The sequence below is a fragment of the Formica exsecta genome, unplaced genomic scaffold, assembly GCF_003651465.1.
Source record: "Formica exsecta isolate Colony F162 unplaced genomic scaffold, ASM365146v1 scaffold21, whole genome shotgun sequence".
Taxonomy (NCBI): domain Eukaryota; kingdom Metazoa; phylum Arthropoda; class Insecta; order Hymenoptera; family Formicidae; genus Formica; species Formica exsecta.
The window spans coordinates 2803217-2822293 of NW_021849398.1; the positions used below are offsets into that span (position 1 = coordinate 2803217).

At 32.7% G+C, this 19077-nt stretch overlaps 1 protein-coding gene across 3 annotated transcripts in view; it reads left to right on the plus strand.

The window, feature by feature from the left end:
- The window catches only part of LOC115234965 (potassium voltage-gated channel protein Shab), a 47961-nt gene extending 28939 nt beyond the window's left edge, over positions 1 to 19022 (plus strand). For 2 of the 3 annotated variants that reach the window (XM_029806408.1, XM_029806407.1), the window contains 6 exons: positions 4952 to 5035; positions 9305 to 9637; positions 10831 to 11064; positions 14191 to 14407; positions 15357 to 15767; positions 16102 to 19022. In XM_029806408.1, coding sequence (XP_029662268.1) covers positions 4952 to 5035; positions 9305 to 9637; positions 10831 to 11064; positions 14191 to 14407; positions 15357 to 15767; positions 16102 to 16364 — 1542 coding nt within the window. In that variant the 3' untranslated portion in view covers positions 16365 to 19022. The remainder of the gene's footprint in view (positions 1 to 4951; positions 5036 to 9304; positions 9638 to 10830; positions 11065 to 14190; positions 14408 to 15356; positions 15768 to 16101) is intronic. The other variant, XM_029806409.1, reaches the window with a different exon arrangement.
- The last annotated feature ends 55 nt before the right edge of the window (positions 19023 to 19077 follow it).

The window sequence follows — 19077 nt, forward strand, 5'->3', positions numbered from 1 at the left end:
ATTATCAATCGCGATATCAAAATACGATCATATTTACTAGATTTTATCTTCTTGGATAATACGTTTTGTTCTGCGTATAAAAGCAAAATAAACTAATAAAGGCTCTTATGAATATATCATACATACACTAGCCGTTTTAACCCGAATAATATCGCGTAATATCAAAGTAAGATCGTCAATGTCTTGCTCGAGTCTTTCGGTCATTAACAAAACGTATCATACGAAAGAGGGAAAAAGCAATTAAGAGCCAGCGCGGTAATTTGAACGCATATGTTCATGGCTCTTAATTGCCTTTTCCCTCTTTTGTATGATACTTTTGTTAATGACCGAAAGACTCGAGCAAGACATTGACAACCTTACTTTGATTACACGATATTATTCAGGAGGTTAAAATAGCTAATTAAAAGTATGTGTGCCATCCAAAAATCGAAATTTAGTACGATACATTTCGAATATATAAAATAAATTGTGTCGAGAGTTATATGGTAAACGCCGTGTATTCGATCGATTAGTACGCGCGTAATCGCAATTAACTATATTTTCGCGAGCAAGTGCTATAAAGGGAACAGCAAAGGATGAACAAGAAAGGAGAAGCAGGCCCGAGGAAGCTCCGTGAGTTGAGCAAACTTTAACTATTTATTTTATTGTTTGTTACCTGGGAAAATTAATTGCCTGTTTATTTCCCTTCGATAGATTTTATATTATTATCTAATATATAATGGATATATATAAATATATTCAAGATTTTTTAAAAAATATTTTAGACATTAATAAAATATTTACAATTAATGTTTTTGTATAAATATGTATAAAATATTTCAATATTATTTAAAATTTATAATTATTTAGTTTCTTTATATCAGAACTAAATTATTAATTATATGTTTTATGATAAAAATGTTTCTTCTTTTTTTTCAAAAATTAAATAACTTCTTTTATTAAAATACAAATAATAAATTGAATTGAGCGCAATAGTATTTTTTTAAATATTAATTATTTTGGATACACACTACTTTATAAGTTGGATATATTTATTTTACAGATCAACGTTGTGTGCTACAACTCCACTGTTGCGCATCATACTGGTGAGCATTAAATTATTTTTTATTTTATGTAATTTCAAGATAAAAAATGAGGATTTATACAAAAATTATATCGCATATATAAAAGAAATATATGCGAGATAAGGAGAAAGGGAGAGAGAAAAAGACGGAATATCTAAATCTAATAAAAATAAAAGAAACGCAAGGATAATTATCAATAATGTTTCAAGTGTGTAGAACAAAAAATAATAATTTTTTGTTTTGGCATATAATATTGATTGCTTACAGAAATTTTGGGACTATAATATTTTGTAGCTTTTTTATTGTTTATATATTTCTCTCAAGTTTATATTTTTATTATAATTTTATTATTTTACATGTATACTCTACATGTAATCATTTCTGCAGATATACTTATTGTTAGTATTAGGAAATTCTACATTTTTGCTTCAAAAACGCGCGCTACAAACTTCAACGAAATATTTTTCCTCTATTTCTTAACAGTAATCTTGTTTTTGTTATTTTTAATTTATTAAGTATAGTATATCCCATCTCTCTCCTATTTCGGCATTTATTAAAGATAAACGTTTTTAAAATACGTCACAAAATTTTCTAATTGGTCACCAGTTATAAATTGATCTCTCTCCTATTTCGGCATTTATTAAAGATAAACGTTTTTAAAATACGTCACAAAATTTTCTTATGTATAAAGGTACTTGCTATTATAATCGCACAGATTGAATAAAGAAGACATAACAAAAATGTGTGACTTATAAATTCGGAAATGATTGATTTTTACAATATTATGTTCACTAATAATTTTCTGTTTCTTTAGGTGAATCTATGTGAGCTTTAATGAGCAGATATGCTGAGATATAAATTTAAAAATTCATATAAAGGTTTTACATATATTAAATACCTTCTATGAAAAGGAAAATATTTGTATCTTTTAACTTGAAAATGATTGATTTTTGGACATACTTTTAATGACATTTTTATGTTTCTTTGATAAATAATACACGCGTGTAAAATTTGAACTATGATTTTTTAAACATACATACACCCATACGCGCGCACTTCTCCAATTCATTTTGCACGAGAAATTATTAGCCGCAATGCTATTAATATGCAAATACTGAATGAGAGACTTCAGATGATCAGATTATTTGGTTTGCTTTGATGACGCATTTTATCTTTAGTCATTTATTAAAAAAAGAAGAAAAACAATAAATCGGCGCGCTTTGTACGTCCACGTGTTCGTCTAAGAATTAACATATTTCTCGTCAAAGTAGATATTTAATAAAGTAAAGCGTTAACATTTACAATTTCTCCGATGATTGAAAAATCATAACGCACCATTAATCACACTAGATCACTTCTATGTACTTTTTCTTCAGGTTATCAGCTGTTTAGTCGAAAATTAAACTGTGTATTATGATAAACGCGCCATTTCAATATTCGTAACAAATATTTAACAAATAATTAACATACATTCGTAATATATATATAAATGCAATTTTGTAATGCAATTTTTTAAAAGCTGTAACGATAGATTATATGTATATATATATATGTATATTACGAAATAGGTATACGTTATTACACGCAACATGGATTTGCGCGATTATTTCGTGCTTATACATGTATTACCATTAAGAATGAAATAACTTGGAAATATTGTGTGCGTGCATGTGTGTATATGCGTGTACACTGCCTATACATAAACATTGTCTTACACCGTTACTTTCCTGTAACAAACATAAATATAGAGCTGCTATAATCGGAAGTCGTTCGACCTCTTTATATATTCGCGTCGTTTATATACATCATTTAGAGCGAACAAATTAATCGATAGAGTTTACTGCGAGATCATTGCATTGTGAAAGAAAACGAACTTTTAGTTGCAGTAAAGTTCATTGCGCATGATTATCGTGAGTTATTGTTAAAAAAGAGACTAATTAAGATTAATTAAGATAATCTATAACTAACAACTAAGATAACCTAATCAAAAAGTTTTTTTATTTGAAAGTAAAATAAAAAAATGAAAAAAGAGAATAACTTCGGAAAACAATGAATTATTACATATAATAATATGTAATTATATAATTTAATATAGTTATTGTATATTTTGGACAAATCAATTTCTCAATCTGCTACAATGGATAAGGAACAGTTATTTCGTATCTATCCTTTTTGCATACAGCTATTCAACTTTAAATATATGTAATTATATGGAATTATAAAAAGATGAGAGAAACTAAACGTGTGAAATAACTTGGACCTTAATTAGTCTCAATTGATGTCCGAAAACAATACTGTAATACTTGTGATATGCGTAATACCCAACTGGCTCAACCAGAAAACAATCCTCTAAACTCAAGCTGATACTGAAATACCGTTGTTTTTTTTTTTTTTTTTAATATGTTTGCATATACCGTAATATGATGATAATACATTAGAATAAAGAAATCAATTGTTTCATTGTTACAAGTATTTTGTTAAAGTTTTATCGCGCTCGCAACGCACCGACATAGACAGGACAGCAGCTTGAATGCGGCTCGATTTCGGAAAGTACGCTTATGAAATGTGCCATTCGCGTAAGTAATGTAATAAAAAATAATTGTGACGTCCGTCCACGCGAAATTCCACATTTCACCGAAGACACGTTTTATTGACAATTTTGCGTCTTTTACACTCGACACTTCCAGCACCGTGTTTGTACACCTCGGTTGTTCGTTTCTCTGCCGAATCGATTATTAATGATAAATTTGTTGATGAGTTTGAAATTTATTTTTCTTTTAAATTAAGAAAATGTTTTGTATTCAATATTTCTGAATAATTTGAAGCTTTAAAATTATGAATGATATAGAATTGTACTTATTAGTTGTATTCGAGCAATCTTTAGTTTCGTAGAAACTTAATTAGATATGTTTTTTATCTTATTAAATATATTAAAAAATTACAATCAGTAATATGATTTCTCGTCATGTTTTCGATAAAAAAAATTGACTATAATTTTTACAAGGAATTTGTCATTAACGATTCATATGATGGAAATTCGGTACGATATAAATGTATGTTGTATTAAGTGGCTAAACATTTCTCGACCGTTTTTTTGAAAAAATCCATCGTTTCAAAGTAAATAAGAAGCAATAAAGGATTAATAAAAACATATGGTAGAAATCTAAAAAATTTGAAAATGGGACAAATTAAATCAAAATTATAAGCTGAATTGTGAAAAAATGAGCGGTGCTTAAATCAAATCTGGATGTAAATCAAGATTAGAAAAATGATATTTGTGCCAGAAAATCCATGAAACGCAATATTTGCAATATTATGGACACATTACGAACATTATGATGTCAAGCTTGACTCCATTAATTTTATTTATTTTTTAATTAATCATTCTAGTTTTATTTATCTATTATTACATAAAAAATGACAAAACTCAAATATTGTTACAATTGTTATCGGAGACGGTATTGTTTTTTTGAAAGGGTCGCGCGCAGAAACGGTTGAGATAAACAGATCGTATACACATAAAGAGAGACGTACATTTGATTTTTCGTTTTGTGATCGTCGACATGCTGTGGCAAATTTTGTTCTCAATTTCGCGTGACACGAAAACCCTGTCTTTGTCTCTTTCTCTCTCTCTCTGGCTCCACGTGATCATACGTTGCCTCGTCTTTTTATGCTCACATTAAGTTTGATATTTCTGCTCGCTCGCGAAGCGGTCGAATCGTTTTATCAACAATAATCACAATCGAGGGAACAATAGTGAGAGAAAGAGAGGAAGAAGAATACATTAGAGAGTAAGAAAAAGAAACGCTTCGATCGCTTCCGAACTGAGGGCTGTGTGTTTACTCACGAAAAGTAAAACAGGAAATTGTGTGTATGACCTTTTATAGGATGAAGAGAAAAAAGACAGCAGAAAATTCGAGAAAATTGATGAATTACCTAGCGAATTCGAGTGTTGCTTTTGTACTACGAAGGTATTTACGATCACTAATGTTTTTCCTCAGGCGGCACTACATACACCAATGGGCTGTCGAGCGAGTTTATAATATTCGTCGCGCGTGACCATTAAAAAATCTAATCTCTATTTTATATTAGCGTGAGAGCGCGATATATATGTATATGCACATAAATATACACATATATATTTTTTCTCTGCATATTTCGTACTCTTCATCCGGGCACAAACTTTCGCCCGTCCGGCTTTGCGGGCGGCATGTGATTCTTTTTTTTTTTTTTTGCCTTAATACTCTTTCTCTCTCTTTCTCTCTTTGCTTCCCGAGGAATCGAGGCATATCATTCTGCGCAAATCCAAGTCTATACGCTCACCGATATGTGCACACTCTTTACATAGTCCACTGGGTGTATGCATTGCCTCCCCTGCCATCTCTCCTCAACGGAGCAGCACAACTTTTTCATTGATACAACACCATCGTTCATTCTCAAAAGCTTTAGACGCAACCGTAGCTCGTCTCCTATCAAAACTTGCGTGCCTAACACACGACATTTTGTAGGTCAAGGCACGTGGTGTTATCGCCTATAGGGCGGTCACGCCACGCGCCGATATGCGCGATGCCTTCTCAACACCACCATTTCCCCTGATACCCTCCAACTAGAGAGCCAAATATACTTTAGAATCGATAAAACGCGCGCGTATATACCTCATGTGTACGACGTGAGGATAATTTCCTGCCTTCAAGTTTAAAGTTAACGAGCTGCCGCACGCGAGAAGCCCGCCGCACCGAGCCACTCGCGAGTCGTTCCCTTTACTCTCATGATTAGGAATTGGGTCTTCATCTTCGTTTTCTCGCTTTAAGAAAACGTGCAAATATCACTGCTCGTTACGACTTATTATCGTTAGATTAATTGTTGAAAAATCAGGTTCTATCACTTTTCAAAAAATGTGATTAAAATTATAATGTAAAGATATATAACAATGATGGTTTTATTTATAAAACGAATAGAAGTATCAGCGATACATTTTTAGTTTGTATCTTTGAATGTCATAGAAAATATCCAATCTGAATATATTGTACATTTATGTCATCCTAGTCATTTACATAATGTAATTCTTGTCTTTATTAACTTAATGTAATCTATTATTGATTTCTTGTGCAGACTTGATATTTTTAACAGAGAATAGATATTAAATATTATTTATTTTTAGTTAAAAAATTACAAATAATTTACGCAGAATATAATAAACAGTATTATATATTTTTTAATATCTTATATATAATAATGTCCGTTTAAATATAATTATCTAAAAAAGAGACCTTTAAAAATTGTTGGTCAAAGTTATTATATTTAATTTCATCTTTCTCCGTTATAATTAGCGATTCTTCCATTGAATAAGTTTATTCGTGAAAAGGCAGGAAATTATTTAAAGCCATTCATAGACGAGTATAAAATGTATTGATGTTCGAACGGAGCATTTCAATAGAAAGATCGTATGTATACAAAAATATTATACTCGCCTCTCTTTGAATTTCCAGTTTCATTAAATTATCGGTACAAAATATACATGTACTCGTCCTGAACTTTATTCGCTTCATTATCTCACGCAGCACGGTCGTATACTTATCACGCGATCGAGTTAATTCACAGGACGAGATTTATCAACGCGCGCTCGTCGCATAATTTTTTTTTTTTTTTGTACTATGTAATTACAAATTTAAAAATTATCGTTTTATTTAAGTGAATTTAAAATTGAATCTTCCTTCATATTAAATTAAATGAATAAAATTATAAAATCGTAAGATACATTTTCAATCCATAAGCTCTAAAAAATTATGTTGGAAATTTTTAATTTTTAGTTCTGTCATACATAGTACTCATCATAATGCGTATATTAAGAAGCCATATTTTTCTTCTTGAGCAAATCTAATTATATAGATATTTTCACTTACAACACATACACTAGCTTTTGTATAATTTTTTAGCAAATATAATTATTTAAAAGAAAAGAAAATAAAAAATAGAAACTCTATTTTTTAATATTGTATATCAAGTGATCAGTTACAAAGTATGTCAGTAGCAGTTATTGATTATGAGCACAATTTGAGAAAATCTCGTCCCGCAGCGATGAAATAAAATATAGCGCGCATATCAATTTCTTTTTAATTGAGCTAACATCGCGTTATAAAATAATATTACACAAAACTCTCGAAACCGAAATGTTATTTCGCCAATCGTGCATATAGTGATACGACTGCGTGAATATCAAATTGTACGAAGATAATTATTGTTTTATGACATGTTCGTTGGTTGAACAGCCGAATAAAAGGCAATTTCGAATTTCATTGAAATGAAAGATACACGTTTATAATGATCGTACATCCATTCGCGAAGCGCACTAGTATTATAATTCCTTTTTTTTTTCTTTGACATAATTTCGCAATATACAGAAATTCTAACATATTCCGTTTTGATATCAAATTTTGTTACAATAAATAATATATTATTTGAGATATTAAATTCATATATAATATCGTAAATTTTAACACGTATAGAATGTTTTATGACTGATATAAATATTTCTATCAAATATACGAAAAAATAAGTTTTCTATAAAGATATATAAATTTATTTCATAATTGAATCGTAAAATATCCGTAATATATTATTACGTATGTGAAATTCCTAAAATACAATATTACAGGGTTAAAAAGTATGTACGTTCTCATCTTACGATCAGATAAATATCCAAAAATGTTATTAAATCACAAAATAACGAATCAAAAAAATTTATATGGAATTAATTATTGAAATAATATATATAATCTCATAAAAATTGTCATAATATAAATTTTACATTTTTTTTTTTTTTATAAAGTAATAATTTATAATGTATGATTCTCTTTTTATCCATTTTTTATCACAATTTCTTTTGTTTTATCAACATTTATTTACACTAACAATTTTATGTATTTTAAAAAAAACTAGAGAAATCATCAACTTAGTATTTATTGAATTTGAAGAAACTTTATGAAATTATACATATCTTTAGAGAAACTTCTTTTTAGAACAATTATTTTATTCTTAAAGAACAAATATTTTATTCTTTATTTAAATTATTTAAAGATAAACTAAATGTTCTTAAGAAGAATATCATAATCTCTCTGGATTTGCCATAGAGAAAGAGAAAGTATGAAAAAATGTGCGCTTCGCGCGTGTGTAATACTCTTCATATAATAGCACATACGAAGGACGAGAGACAAGATCAAAGACGACAAGGTAAACTTATCTTTTTTTTTCTGATTATCACATACACATTATTTTACACTCGTATAATGCAATATACACAAATACGTTCTATGGTACGGCACATGTATTGTCGTGCAATGGAACGTTGGTGTATTTCTTAAGAACAATTTATATCGCATCATTCACCAACAACTCGAAGCATGCTTAGAGTGGCAACGAGTAGCAGCGCACGGTAGACATATCTCAAAAAGCGACTTTAGAAAGATCGCGTGTCTGTCTCCTGCATCCGGTAGGTTAGTTCTGGCAATAGAAAAGTGCTTCAGAAACGAAATCTTAATACGCGATAAAATAATTTTTTTTTCTCTTAAATAGACGTAGATTAAGTAGATGTGTGCGATCACATATCGCATATATCCGACGCACATTTCGTACGCGCGGACGTATGATCCAGGCGAGTATATTAATTGTCTCACACGTCAATCGCTAGAAACTATCCTTTCACTTATGTAGAGAAAGCACGTCCTTCTGTGGCTTCTTTATTTCTTATTGTCAAACGATCGCTTCGCGAACGTTGCTAATGAGACGAGCGCATTTTCCAGTGGATCGACTCTCAGTTCTTGATGACTCCGAATTGACAGCGATTCCCTGCTTTCTTCTGTGTATGTATGTGTCTCTGTTATGATTCTATCTGTAACTTGGATAGAGAAGGAAAATTTAGTTGATTCGCAAAAACGTTAAACTAATGATGCAAAAGTCCAGAAAGTGCGCGACAAGACGTCTTTTATATAGAGATATCTTTCTAGCATCTTTTAGACATTCGTATCGCCTAAGAAACAATGGTTTTTGCTATGAAACCGATCTTAAACGTTCTCGAGAGTCGTCTCTTAAGCAGAAAGCCCTAATTCGAGAACAGAGTCGAGGAAGCTGCGCCGCCCTGCATCAGCGTATCATAGAATTTAGACTAATTTAAAAGCGCCGCCTTCTAGCACCCTCGCCCCTAATCGCATAATCGAGACTTTTCATCCACCTCGTGTTTTTAGGAGTACAAAGACTTCAGGGACGCGGAGAACATAATGCCCCTTGCTACCAGCGACTTTCGTAATCCAGTGTGTCAGGAAATGAGGTCCCTCAGGTTCAGTATCGGCGGCGGCAGTAGTAGCGGGGGCGGCGGCACCGAGAGCGGTGGCGGCGTCGAACAATTAGGTTCGTTACTCGCAGAGCCGAAGATATCGCCCGTTCAACCGTCGGAGATGTTGAGCTTTGCGAGGATGTACAACGAGCAGGGAAGCTACGCGAAGACGTACAACGAGCAGGGGAGCGTTGACAGTTCCGACACGTACGCGAGCTGTCAGACGCATCCGTCACATTCGCAGGTACGCGAGTCGCGCGGATAATAGCGAGATCAAACTCTTGCAGCGTATAATCGTCACGTAAAAATCAACACGTGCTACGAGACAATATGATGCACATCCGTGTAAAAAGATAATATGATACATGTGCCATGTAAACCAGAGCTTCCCAACATCGTTCTACGATGTCACACGTACTACGAGATATTGTACTTGCGAATATCTCTTATACAGCGAAAAGAAACCTTAAAATCATTCTTTGAAAATTACATTTGAATAGTTATGCTTCTATCATCTTTATCTGAATCTATTATTATTGATGATAATGAGATCTGAATCTGCCGTACAAATATCTTATAATATTTCTATGTATACTACGATGAGACGTGAAAGAGACGAGGAAGCACTGATGTAAGCTGTCCCACCTTTAACGCATCACATGTTAATGAATTATTCGGCGAATTCAAAGTTGATTTGCTCTTAATAAATATAGAGCTATATTTACTTGTGTATGACAGGTGATATTTAATATCGAAAATTAAAGTAAACTTTTTTTTATTTACAAACTACATTAAACGCACCTAATCTTTTTATCGTTATATTACTGCACTCGAAAAAATATCACTAAACAATTGTCAATTTAATATAATAGTATAATAGTTTTATTCAATTAATTTAAAATATAATCAATTAATTTATAAAATGTCTTTTGACGGAAGTGATGGCATTATATGCAGCATCTTACACGTGAAAAGATTCATTTATAATTCATTAATTTATTATATTTTTGTGACGTGCACGCGCACGCATAATTCAACAAATAATAGTACTAAACATTCAGGTCAACATAATTGAATAACTTAAATGGACATTGAATTAATTTTAAATAAAATTGTAATTCTCATGAAACTCTATTGTGTACGCAATAATGTATTTAACGATAAAAATTAAAAATGTGCTCTTTTTTAATATAATGGTTGTTTATTCAATCTTCGTTATATGCAAAAATATACCCTAAATTCGTCAAGGAATCATTAACATTTGAAAACGATGAAAATGAGAGATACCCCCCTGCTCGCTCTAGTATATGTACCTAATCTGCTATTACTAGACTAGGATAGATTTTAGTCGCCTGCAGGCGAGAACACTTCCGCGACGAAGTTACGCTCCATAGAGTCTCAAATCTCGGTCGCGGGACAATCCCTTCGCTTCCGTAGGGCGATCTGACCGAGGAAGCGGACAGCAATCTTTACGTGAATCCTCTGGAGGTAACGGAAAAGTGCAGAACTGGTCGTGTGAAAAAATCTATTTCCGGTGAGGTCGGCCGAAACATCATCACCGATGCATCGCCCAGCATCGAATCCCTGAAGGACATACGGTCTTCTAATGAGGCCTGCAAGATCAACCTGAACGACATGATACCCAAACACAGGAAGATAAGGATCCAACAGGTGAGCTCTTTAATATTACCTATACATATAACTTGCTCTGTCTCAATCTCTGTTTATTTTGTACTGTGTGCGATTATCGATATTATCAATGAATAAAAATGAAATAAATCAAAGACAGCGAAGTGCGATTAGTAAATCGGTAAAGAGATTAGGGAAATATGAGTGTAATCCCAAACTATCATTATCAACCACTTTCAGTCTTTCCGAATAAATGCGATACTGTAATCTTTCAATGATAAAGTGAATAGATATTTATTTTTTATAATATGAATTTTTCGTAATCATTGTTTTAATTTTATAACATCAGGATATCAAGATATTGTCATTGCAAGATATCGCGTTATTACATTTATTCCACATTCTCATAACCATTTCAACCAACACTAAATACTTTCGATTAACAGTATAGCGCAGAAATTTTTAGTAAAAAGAAAAAAAATAATATTAAAAAAAATACAAACAAGAAATTTTTATTGAAATATGATAGACATGGTAAATATGATATTTTTAGAAATATAATACAATCTTGATCTTAGGAAATTATTTTTTATTGTATTTAATAAGAGAGAGAGAGAGAGAGGATTGAAAAATATATTAAATTTCACGGCTGTACTAATTCTTTTTTTTAATTTTAAAATTTCTGCGAGGTCGTGATAGGATCCGCACCTTCTCTTTAAAAATAAGACAACTCAAAGAAGCACGCTCTTCTGATTAATTGTATATTATCTAATTTTAAAATATAATTGAATTATCTGCCACGCGAATGATTTTGCAAGATTTACTAAATAAACTTATGCGGTATCTCATTTGTGGCAGGTTTTAATTGTTATGGAAAAACGTAATATGCACATTAATCAAAGAAACGTAATCTCGTAGTGACACTTTGCGGTGTGTGTCATACTTTTAAAGAGATGATGCTAAGTCACACACATTACACCCCATCGCACGACCGCACGCACTCATGCGCCGCACCTCGCTGCTTTTTTCAGCCGCAAAAACCACCGAGACTACAAGCGGAGCGCAGTTGAGCGATTGCCACAGGCTATCGTACTTTTCTGAACGCTCCGATGCTCGTCAGAGGGGAAACGTGCGATATCGCACGTTGGCGCTCGGAAACGGAAGTAAGCTCGTTCGCAGCGTGACAGCGTGTTCGTGCGCTTGGCTGGCGACAGATAGCGGGTATCGTTCACCTTGCGTAACGGAACTAACGTCTCAGGGCCAATGGCATGTGCACTATACCCGATAAAAAGGCGTAAAGAAATAAGACACCTTTATCGAACTGGCAGTCGATTTTTCTTCACAGCTTAAACTGTTAATGTTTGTTCGCAGCTTGAACTTAATTTAGATCAGCGTCAGAGCTTTGAATTATACTTTCGAAATACCAGAGAATGCATATGATATTTTCTTCTTTATTGAATTTCAATTTGACATTTATTAGCGAGAAATTAAATATTGAGAATCGAAGACTATAATTTCGAAGGGTAATAATATTTTTAGAAAAATTTTTGTTACGGTATCAAATTTGCATTATTTTTATCTATTGTTCTATTACTGCGCTTTTTACCGGAAAAATTGTATGTATGGATTGAGAATTCATTCTCACAATTTTTCCATAGGAAGTAAAAAGAGAATGAAGTTAAAAACAAGGAATTTTCAACTTATATCGCAGGATCTGCGTGATTTCACCGATTTGTTATGATAATTTCTTTTTATCAATCAAGCTGCATATTTAAATGTAAAGTTTTAATTTAACACATTGACATAGTTAAAATTTTTTATCTTAGTCGTTAATAATACTTATATATATGACGTATTTTTTTATAGGTCGCGATAACTTTTATTAGTACAATAATATATATAGTAATGCTCTCGTTTAGGGGTTTCTAAACAATTTCTCGGCAAGCTAATTCTATATATTTAATATTTTAAACGAATATTTCGATACTCAATCTTGTGTATGTTATTAATTTCAATTCACCTAAATTACAAAATGGAATAGATACGAATTTTGAATCAAAATTAGTCAATTTAGGCCATTTTATCCGTGAATTCCTATTTGCGAATTTTATCCAGATTAATCGGATATAGTACGCATTGTCAGCTAACTAATTAACGTAATCATATTACTTGATCCATATAGGCGTGTTATTGTGCTGCTTCTACTACCTGCAGCCACAAACGTAAATTATATATAAAATAATAATACGCCAATTATATATAAAATCTTGTTTTTCTTTTGTTTATATTATAAGGCTATAATGTGGAAAGAAAGCAAAATCTGAGTCAATTAATCCTCGAGAATAGTCGCAACGCCAACGTATACATATATCATTAAATCACATTCATTAACAATACACATGCATGTCTGCTCATCTGATAAACTTTTCATATCGATGTACCCTCTATTATCCTCTATATTCCATAGCACATTTAAATGTATTTTTCCTAGGCACCTCATCTTCTTCAGAATAGCATGATTAAATTAATATATTATTATATTATATAAAAGGTATCACCTTCAAAAAACGATTGGGACCAGGGGATTAGGGGGGAAAAAAGAAAGTAAAAAAAAGAGCAAGGAAAAAAAGAGGAAGTTATAAATGTTCTTTTAATAGAAAAAGATCTTAACATAAAATTATATATAAAAATAGGACTTTGTTACATATTTATTCGGTCTCGACTCCATTTCTTATGTATATTTTTGATTTTTTTTTTTTTTTTTTTTTTTTTTTTTAAAAAGATATCTATTACGAGTTTATCATAGAGATTTAGATCAAATCAAGTCTCCTCTCCCTTCAATGTATTTAAAAATGCATTGCACATCAATGTGCATCCTTTCACCACGTTAAATGTCTATCTCGAATTTATTATTTCTACAACGATTTATGATCACATATATGTATGTATCGCTATATATATATCGCTTATATTTATTACTGCTTATGATTGTGCAATTTTAATATATATTTGTATATATACATAAAAATTTTTCCGTTTTATGGCTAAATATGCAGCAATATGAGAGAACACGAGGCATAGCGACTTGTTTTTACTGTACGCGCATTATTACAAGCCGCAATAGTAAAGTCCAAGTATAATATAATCGTCAATCGCGGTTGATTGCAGAGCGTAAAGCCACAAGCGCAATTCGTCAGCGATCAGGAAGGCGTGGTAGCGCGTGGTATCTTGAGGGAGACTGCCGCCACGGAGGACAATAACAATGATTACGGAGGACTGCGCGGTGGCAAACCCTCCACGTTCGTGCCGACGAATCTGGCGTCAGCCACACGCATCATCAATTACCACTTATTTGGATCCCTCGGCGGACCAAAGCATTACACGGGTAAATATATTTGATCTTCACTTAATTGGATTTCTCTCTTTGGCGGTAGCTCCCTATTTGCTGAACAAACTCATGCCGAGAAACTGAAAAGAACTGGACTGTTGGATTAATTTATTATATAAATTCTGGGCCATCAACGAAATTTGTGTTGATTATTAATTTTCAGATTTTTATTTGATTTTAATTTTCAGAATTTTATTGCCACTATTCAGGTGAAAATGCATGCTTAGTTTTTAAAGTAGATAGAAAAATATGCTTATAGAACACATAAAGAAGTATCATCTTTTAATTTTTAATAATGCTATATACAGGGTGGTCCTCGTAACGGTCGCCACGATTTTTAAGGCCCTTACAATAATCTGACATAAAAAAGTCATAAACAGAAATTTATCAGTTTCTAACCGGCAACAAATTGCAAGAATAAAAATTGACCAAACATTTTTTTGTATATGTTTTGTATATATAAAAGTGAACAAAAATTAATATATATATATATATATATATATATATATATATATATATATATATATATATATATATATATATATATATATATATATATATATATATATATATATATATATATATATATATATATATATATATATATATATATATATATATATATATATATATATATATATATATATATATAATTTCTGTTTATGACTTTTTTATGTCAGATTATTGTAAGTACCTTAAAAATCGTGGCGACCGTTACAAGGACCAACCTGTATAAAAAATATAAAATATCCTTGACAAGTTTTTTATAGTCTGAGTAAATGAATAGACTTACAATAGACTTATGATCTTCAGAGTTAAATAGTAATGAAATAAGACGATTAGATTATTTCATAATCGTATCTTTTTTGCTGGTTTGTCGATCTCTAGTTGTCTTTACCCGATTATTATCACGTCGCAAAACACGGCGTAATGAGATCCGTTTCAGGAGCGAGCGCTGAGAGTAAGCTCTCGTTATCAGCGGACTCCATAGATAGCGACGGCACGCCGTTTATGGATCGCCACCGGATGTCGAAGTCGATCCTAAAAAAATCCGACAGCGGCAATAATTACTACAGCAATACCGGCGACTCGGATACCGAGAAGCTGATCACGGACAGCGTGTCCACGACGAGCATGTGCGATAACGAGACGGACGGGTACGACTCCAATACGACGGCCAATACACGCTCGTCGAAAAAACGTCCCGCATCGCCGTTACTCTCGCGACAGGTTCTCGAATCGATATTCCGCACGAATAACAACACCGAGAGAGAATACACGAGCGGTGAGGATGACGGTGAGGGGAAAAGTGTAGTCGCGAGGACACCGAAGATTCTATTCGGCGACGTCGTGGAAGGTTCGTATACGAGCGTGTTCTGCGATTTAAAGATGCAGGTGCAAAACGATTAAAATATTCAAATCTATTTTTATTTTTTAAGAAAAAAGTCAATAATTTCCTGAACATTTCGAGCTATATAAAATAATTATGGATATATCCAAGTGCCTAAAAAAATGTTGAACATATAAGAATAGTCAAATCCTTTGAAATGCTCTTCTTTAAAATCATGTTTTTCGACCTATATGTATTTTTTTCTTGGAAACTATTGGTTCGATTGTTATCATTTTTCAAAATTTGTTTTAAAATAAATAAAAATTAAGATTTGATTCTTATATGATTCTATATATCGCAGAGGAGAAACACGTTCGCAGCGAAGCAGTAGCGGAAAAACAAAACAAAGAATCGGACGAGCAGCCGCGGAGGATGAAGACACGCGTGCAAGAAGAGTCGAAGGAAAGCCAGGCCACTACACTGATATTACGTCCCCATAAAACAAGAAAGTCGACGACGACGGAGGAAAAGAGGAGAGCCAACAAGTCGAGCGGATACGGTTGCGCAACTTACAAGAGCTCCGACGCGAATTGTCTTCCTCAGGAATACCGTTTCTCGTCGTAGCTGCTTCCCCCGCTTCTTACCGCTATTAGACACTGCATATAGTCGCACCATCATCATCATCACCACCCAACGATCGCAGTCAATGTACTTGCTCCCAAGGGCTTGTAATGGCTATAATCATCTGTGACAGGTGCCTAAGGTGCATCACCCTTAACATCGATTGTACCCTGGTCAATTTTGATCAATTAACTGTGTAATACACCAATCATTTTGCTAAAATTAACGCTCGGCGTTTTGATCCTGGATCTTTTATTATACATATAAAGGGGATGAAGAAAAAATAGTTAATTAATCATGGCAAAGGTGCAATCAATCTTAAATATTGCGGAAAGCAGTACGTAAGTGTAGGAATCGCGAAATAATTCACACTCAAGAGTTGTTAATGTTTTACGTGATGAATTCGTCGCGAAACGGATAGATGATATAAAACTAAGGCAGTAATTTTCAATTACTGTCGCATATACATATTCATAGATAATGAGGAGTGACCCTGACGAGTTCAAAAAAGTTTTTAACTTGCGAGGTATATAGATATGAGCTCCTAATTCTGAGCTACGCGGTTTTTTTTTTTTTTTATACCAGCTTAGTTTCGGATAAGGGAGAGGGCAGCTGGATAAGGTTTCATTCGTTTGTTTTTATCTCAGATAAGATCATTTAATTGACGCTTTAAAGCGATTTTAATCGGCTCACTTGGATCCATAAATAGCCCATAAATAGTCTATAAAAGCGAAAATATCTGGGAGCATTGGACTGCATCTTTTATCATTACATTTCCAGCATCATAATTGATGCATGAAAGTCTTATACGCTTAGATGCACGACTCTCGTGGCCGTTAACCTGCCATTTTTAACGATAATGTGTATCGCGTATGCCTAAATCAAAATCGATATCTATCTTTTCATAAAGCTCATGCAATCGTTTAGAATGATAGCAAGTGTCGCATAATGTTTCGCATCCACAAATGCAGTCGCGGTAGCGATTATGTGTCTTTTAGACGAGAAAATGGAATATAGAACAAGTAAATCTTGTAGATTTTGCATCGTAGTCTTACCTGAACGAATAAATGAGTTGTTTGTTTCAGTAGAGCGCTGCCGAGATAACGATTCCAAACATTTTGAAATCGCATCTCGGATTATATTTGCGAGTGTAACTGTCACTTCCACGCCGAAAAATTCTCGCACTCGTGATCGTTAGTTTTACCCGTCGAGATGAATCTCGTGCCGATTTTTTCGCAACAATCTAAATCGCGCGATGAGTGCAACTCGTCTAGTCTAATTTTAGATGTTTATCGATGGAGTACATATCTGCAACAAGACACTTGTAGTTCATTGTTATTAGTAGTCGTAGGGATAATAAGAAAGGTGATGAACAAGCGTATATTATTAATTATTAATGCCCGCGCGGCTCGTTGTTATTGCGCCAATGTTCTGTATAAATCGCGCGCCTCGAATATTTTCTAATTTCGTACAAATTATTCGTACAAATCGCTTCCGCTACGTACACGTCTCATATTCCGAATGATTGGTTTCAAGTTGTTACCTCTGCCTCTTCTTGTAGTTTTTAACGACTGTGAGATGAGCGAATGGATTGAGAAGAGTGTGAGATACCATCGTGCGAAAAGTAGATGAATGAAAAAAAAACGTTGAGGGAAATAATTTCCAAATCTCTTAAAGCAATCATAAATTGTGGTACATACATAACGACGTTCCATTCCTTGATACGCTTATCCGTCATGCTTTTATTTTTATATAAATTTGCATGCGATATTTTTTTTCTGTGATGGATTACGTTATCTTTCAAGCCTTCATGTGTAACGCTATAGAAAGGAGTTTTTAATCACTAGAATAACCATATCCTTTAGATGCTAATTAAAAAGAGAACAAAATTGGAATATATATACTTTTTCGTGTTTATTATTGAGATAATTTTATCGATTCGTTTTAGTATGAATTATTTGCTAAACGTAATAGCGTACAATTTCCATGTTTTTTGTGCAAACATTTTTAAAACGAATAGAATACGGAATGGAACACAATATAGGCTATATACGTAATCTTAATGATGATGTTCAATTTAGAGCTTTGAATTTCTATAAGGCTAGCTTTTTAATAAGCTACAAGCTACAGTGATAAATGGATTAAATTACATTTAACTTTTTAATATCCCATATATTATAAAAAAATATAAACTATACCAATTTTTCAAAACCTACACTAAGATATGAATATATTTTTCGAGAAAGAAGAACTTGTTCTCGAAAAAATCGAAATGTTTGATTATTATCGAAGAGTGGAATAACAAGAACACCGAAGCCTTTGAAGAGAGTATTATAAATGCGCCAGTCTCTGATTAAAGCACAGGATTGTGCCAAGCAAATGATTTCGCGAGACAAAACGTTTTTACCCTTTCACGAGCATTCCGTACATCGTTTGCGTACCTGTTATTCATAGTCGGATACCTTATGCCGCTTATAGAGAGTTTTTAAATAAAGAAAAAAAATCGATGTGTCTTCTGCGAGCTAACGTAGTCGAATTTAAGAAGTTCCTAGAGACTGCGTAAAAGAGAGAGAAAAAGAGAGGATGGTTTATTATTTATTATTGTAATTGTGCATTAGCGGCAAAAAAAAAACAGCACAGTTTAGAGCAGTGAAAATAGTACAAAAGATACCATTTCGTACAACGTGCGTGTTACGAGAAAATCGACTGGACGACG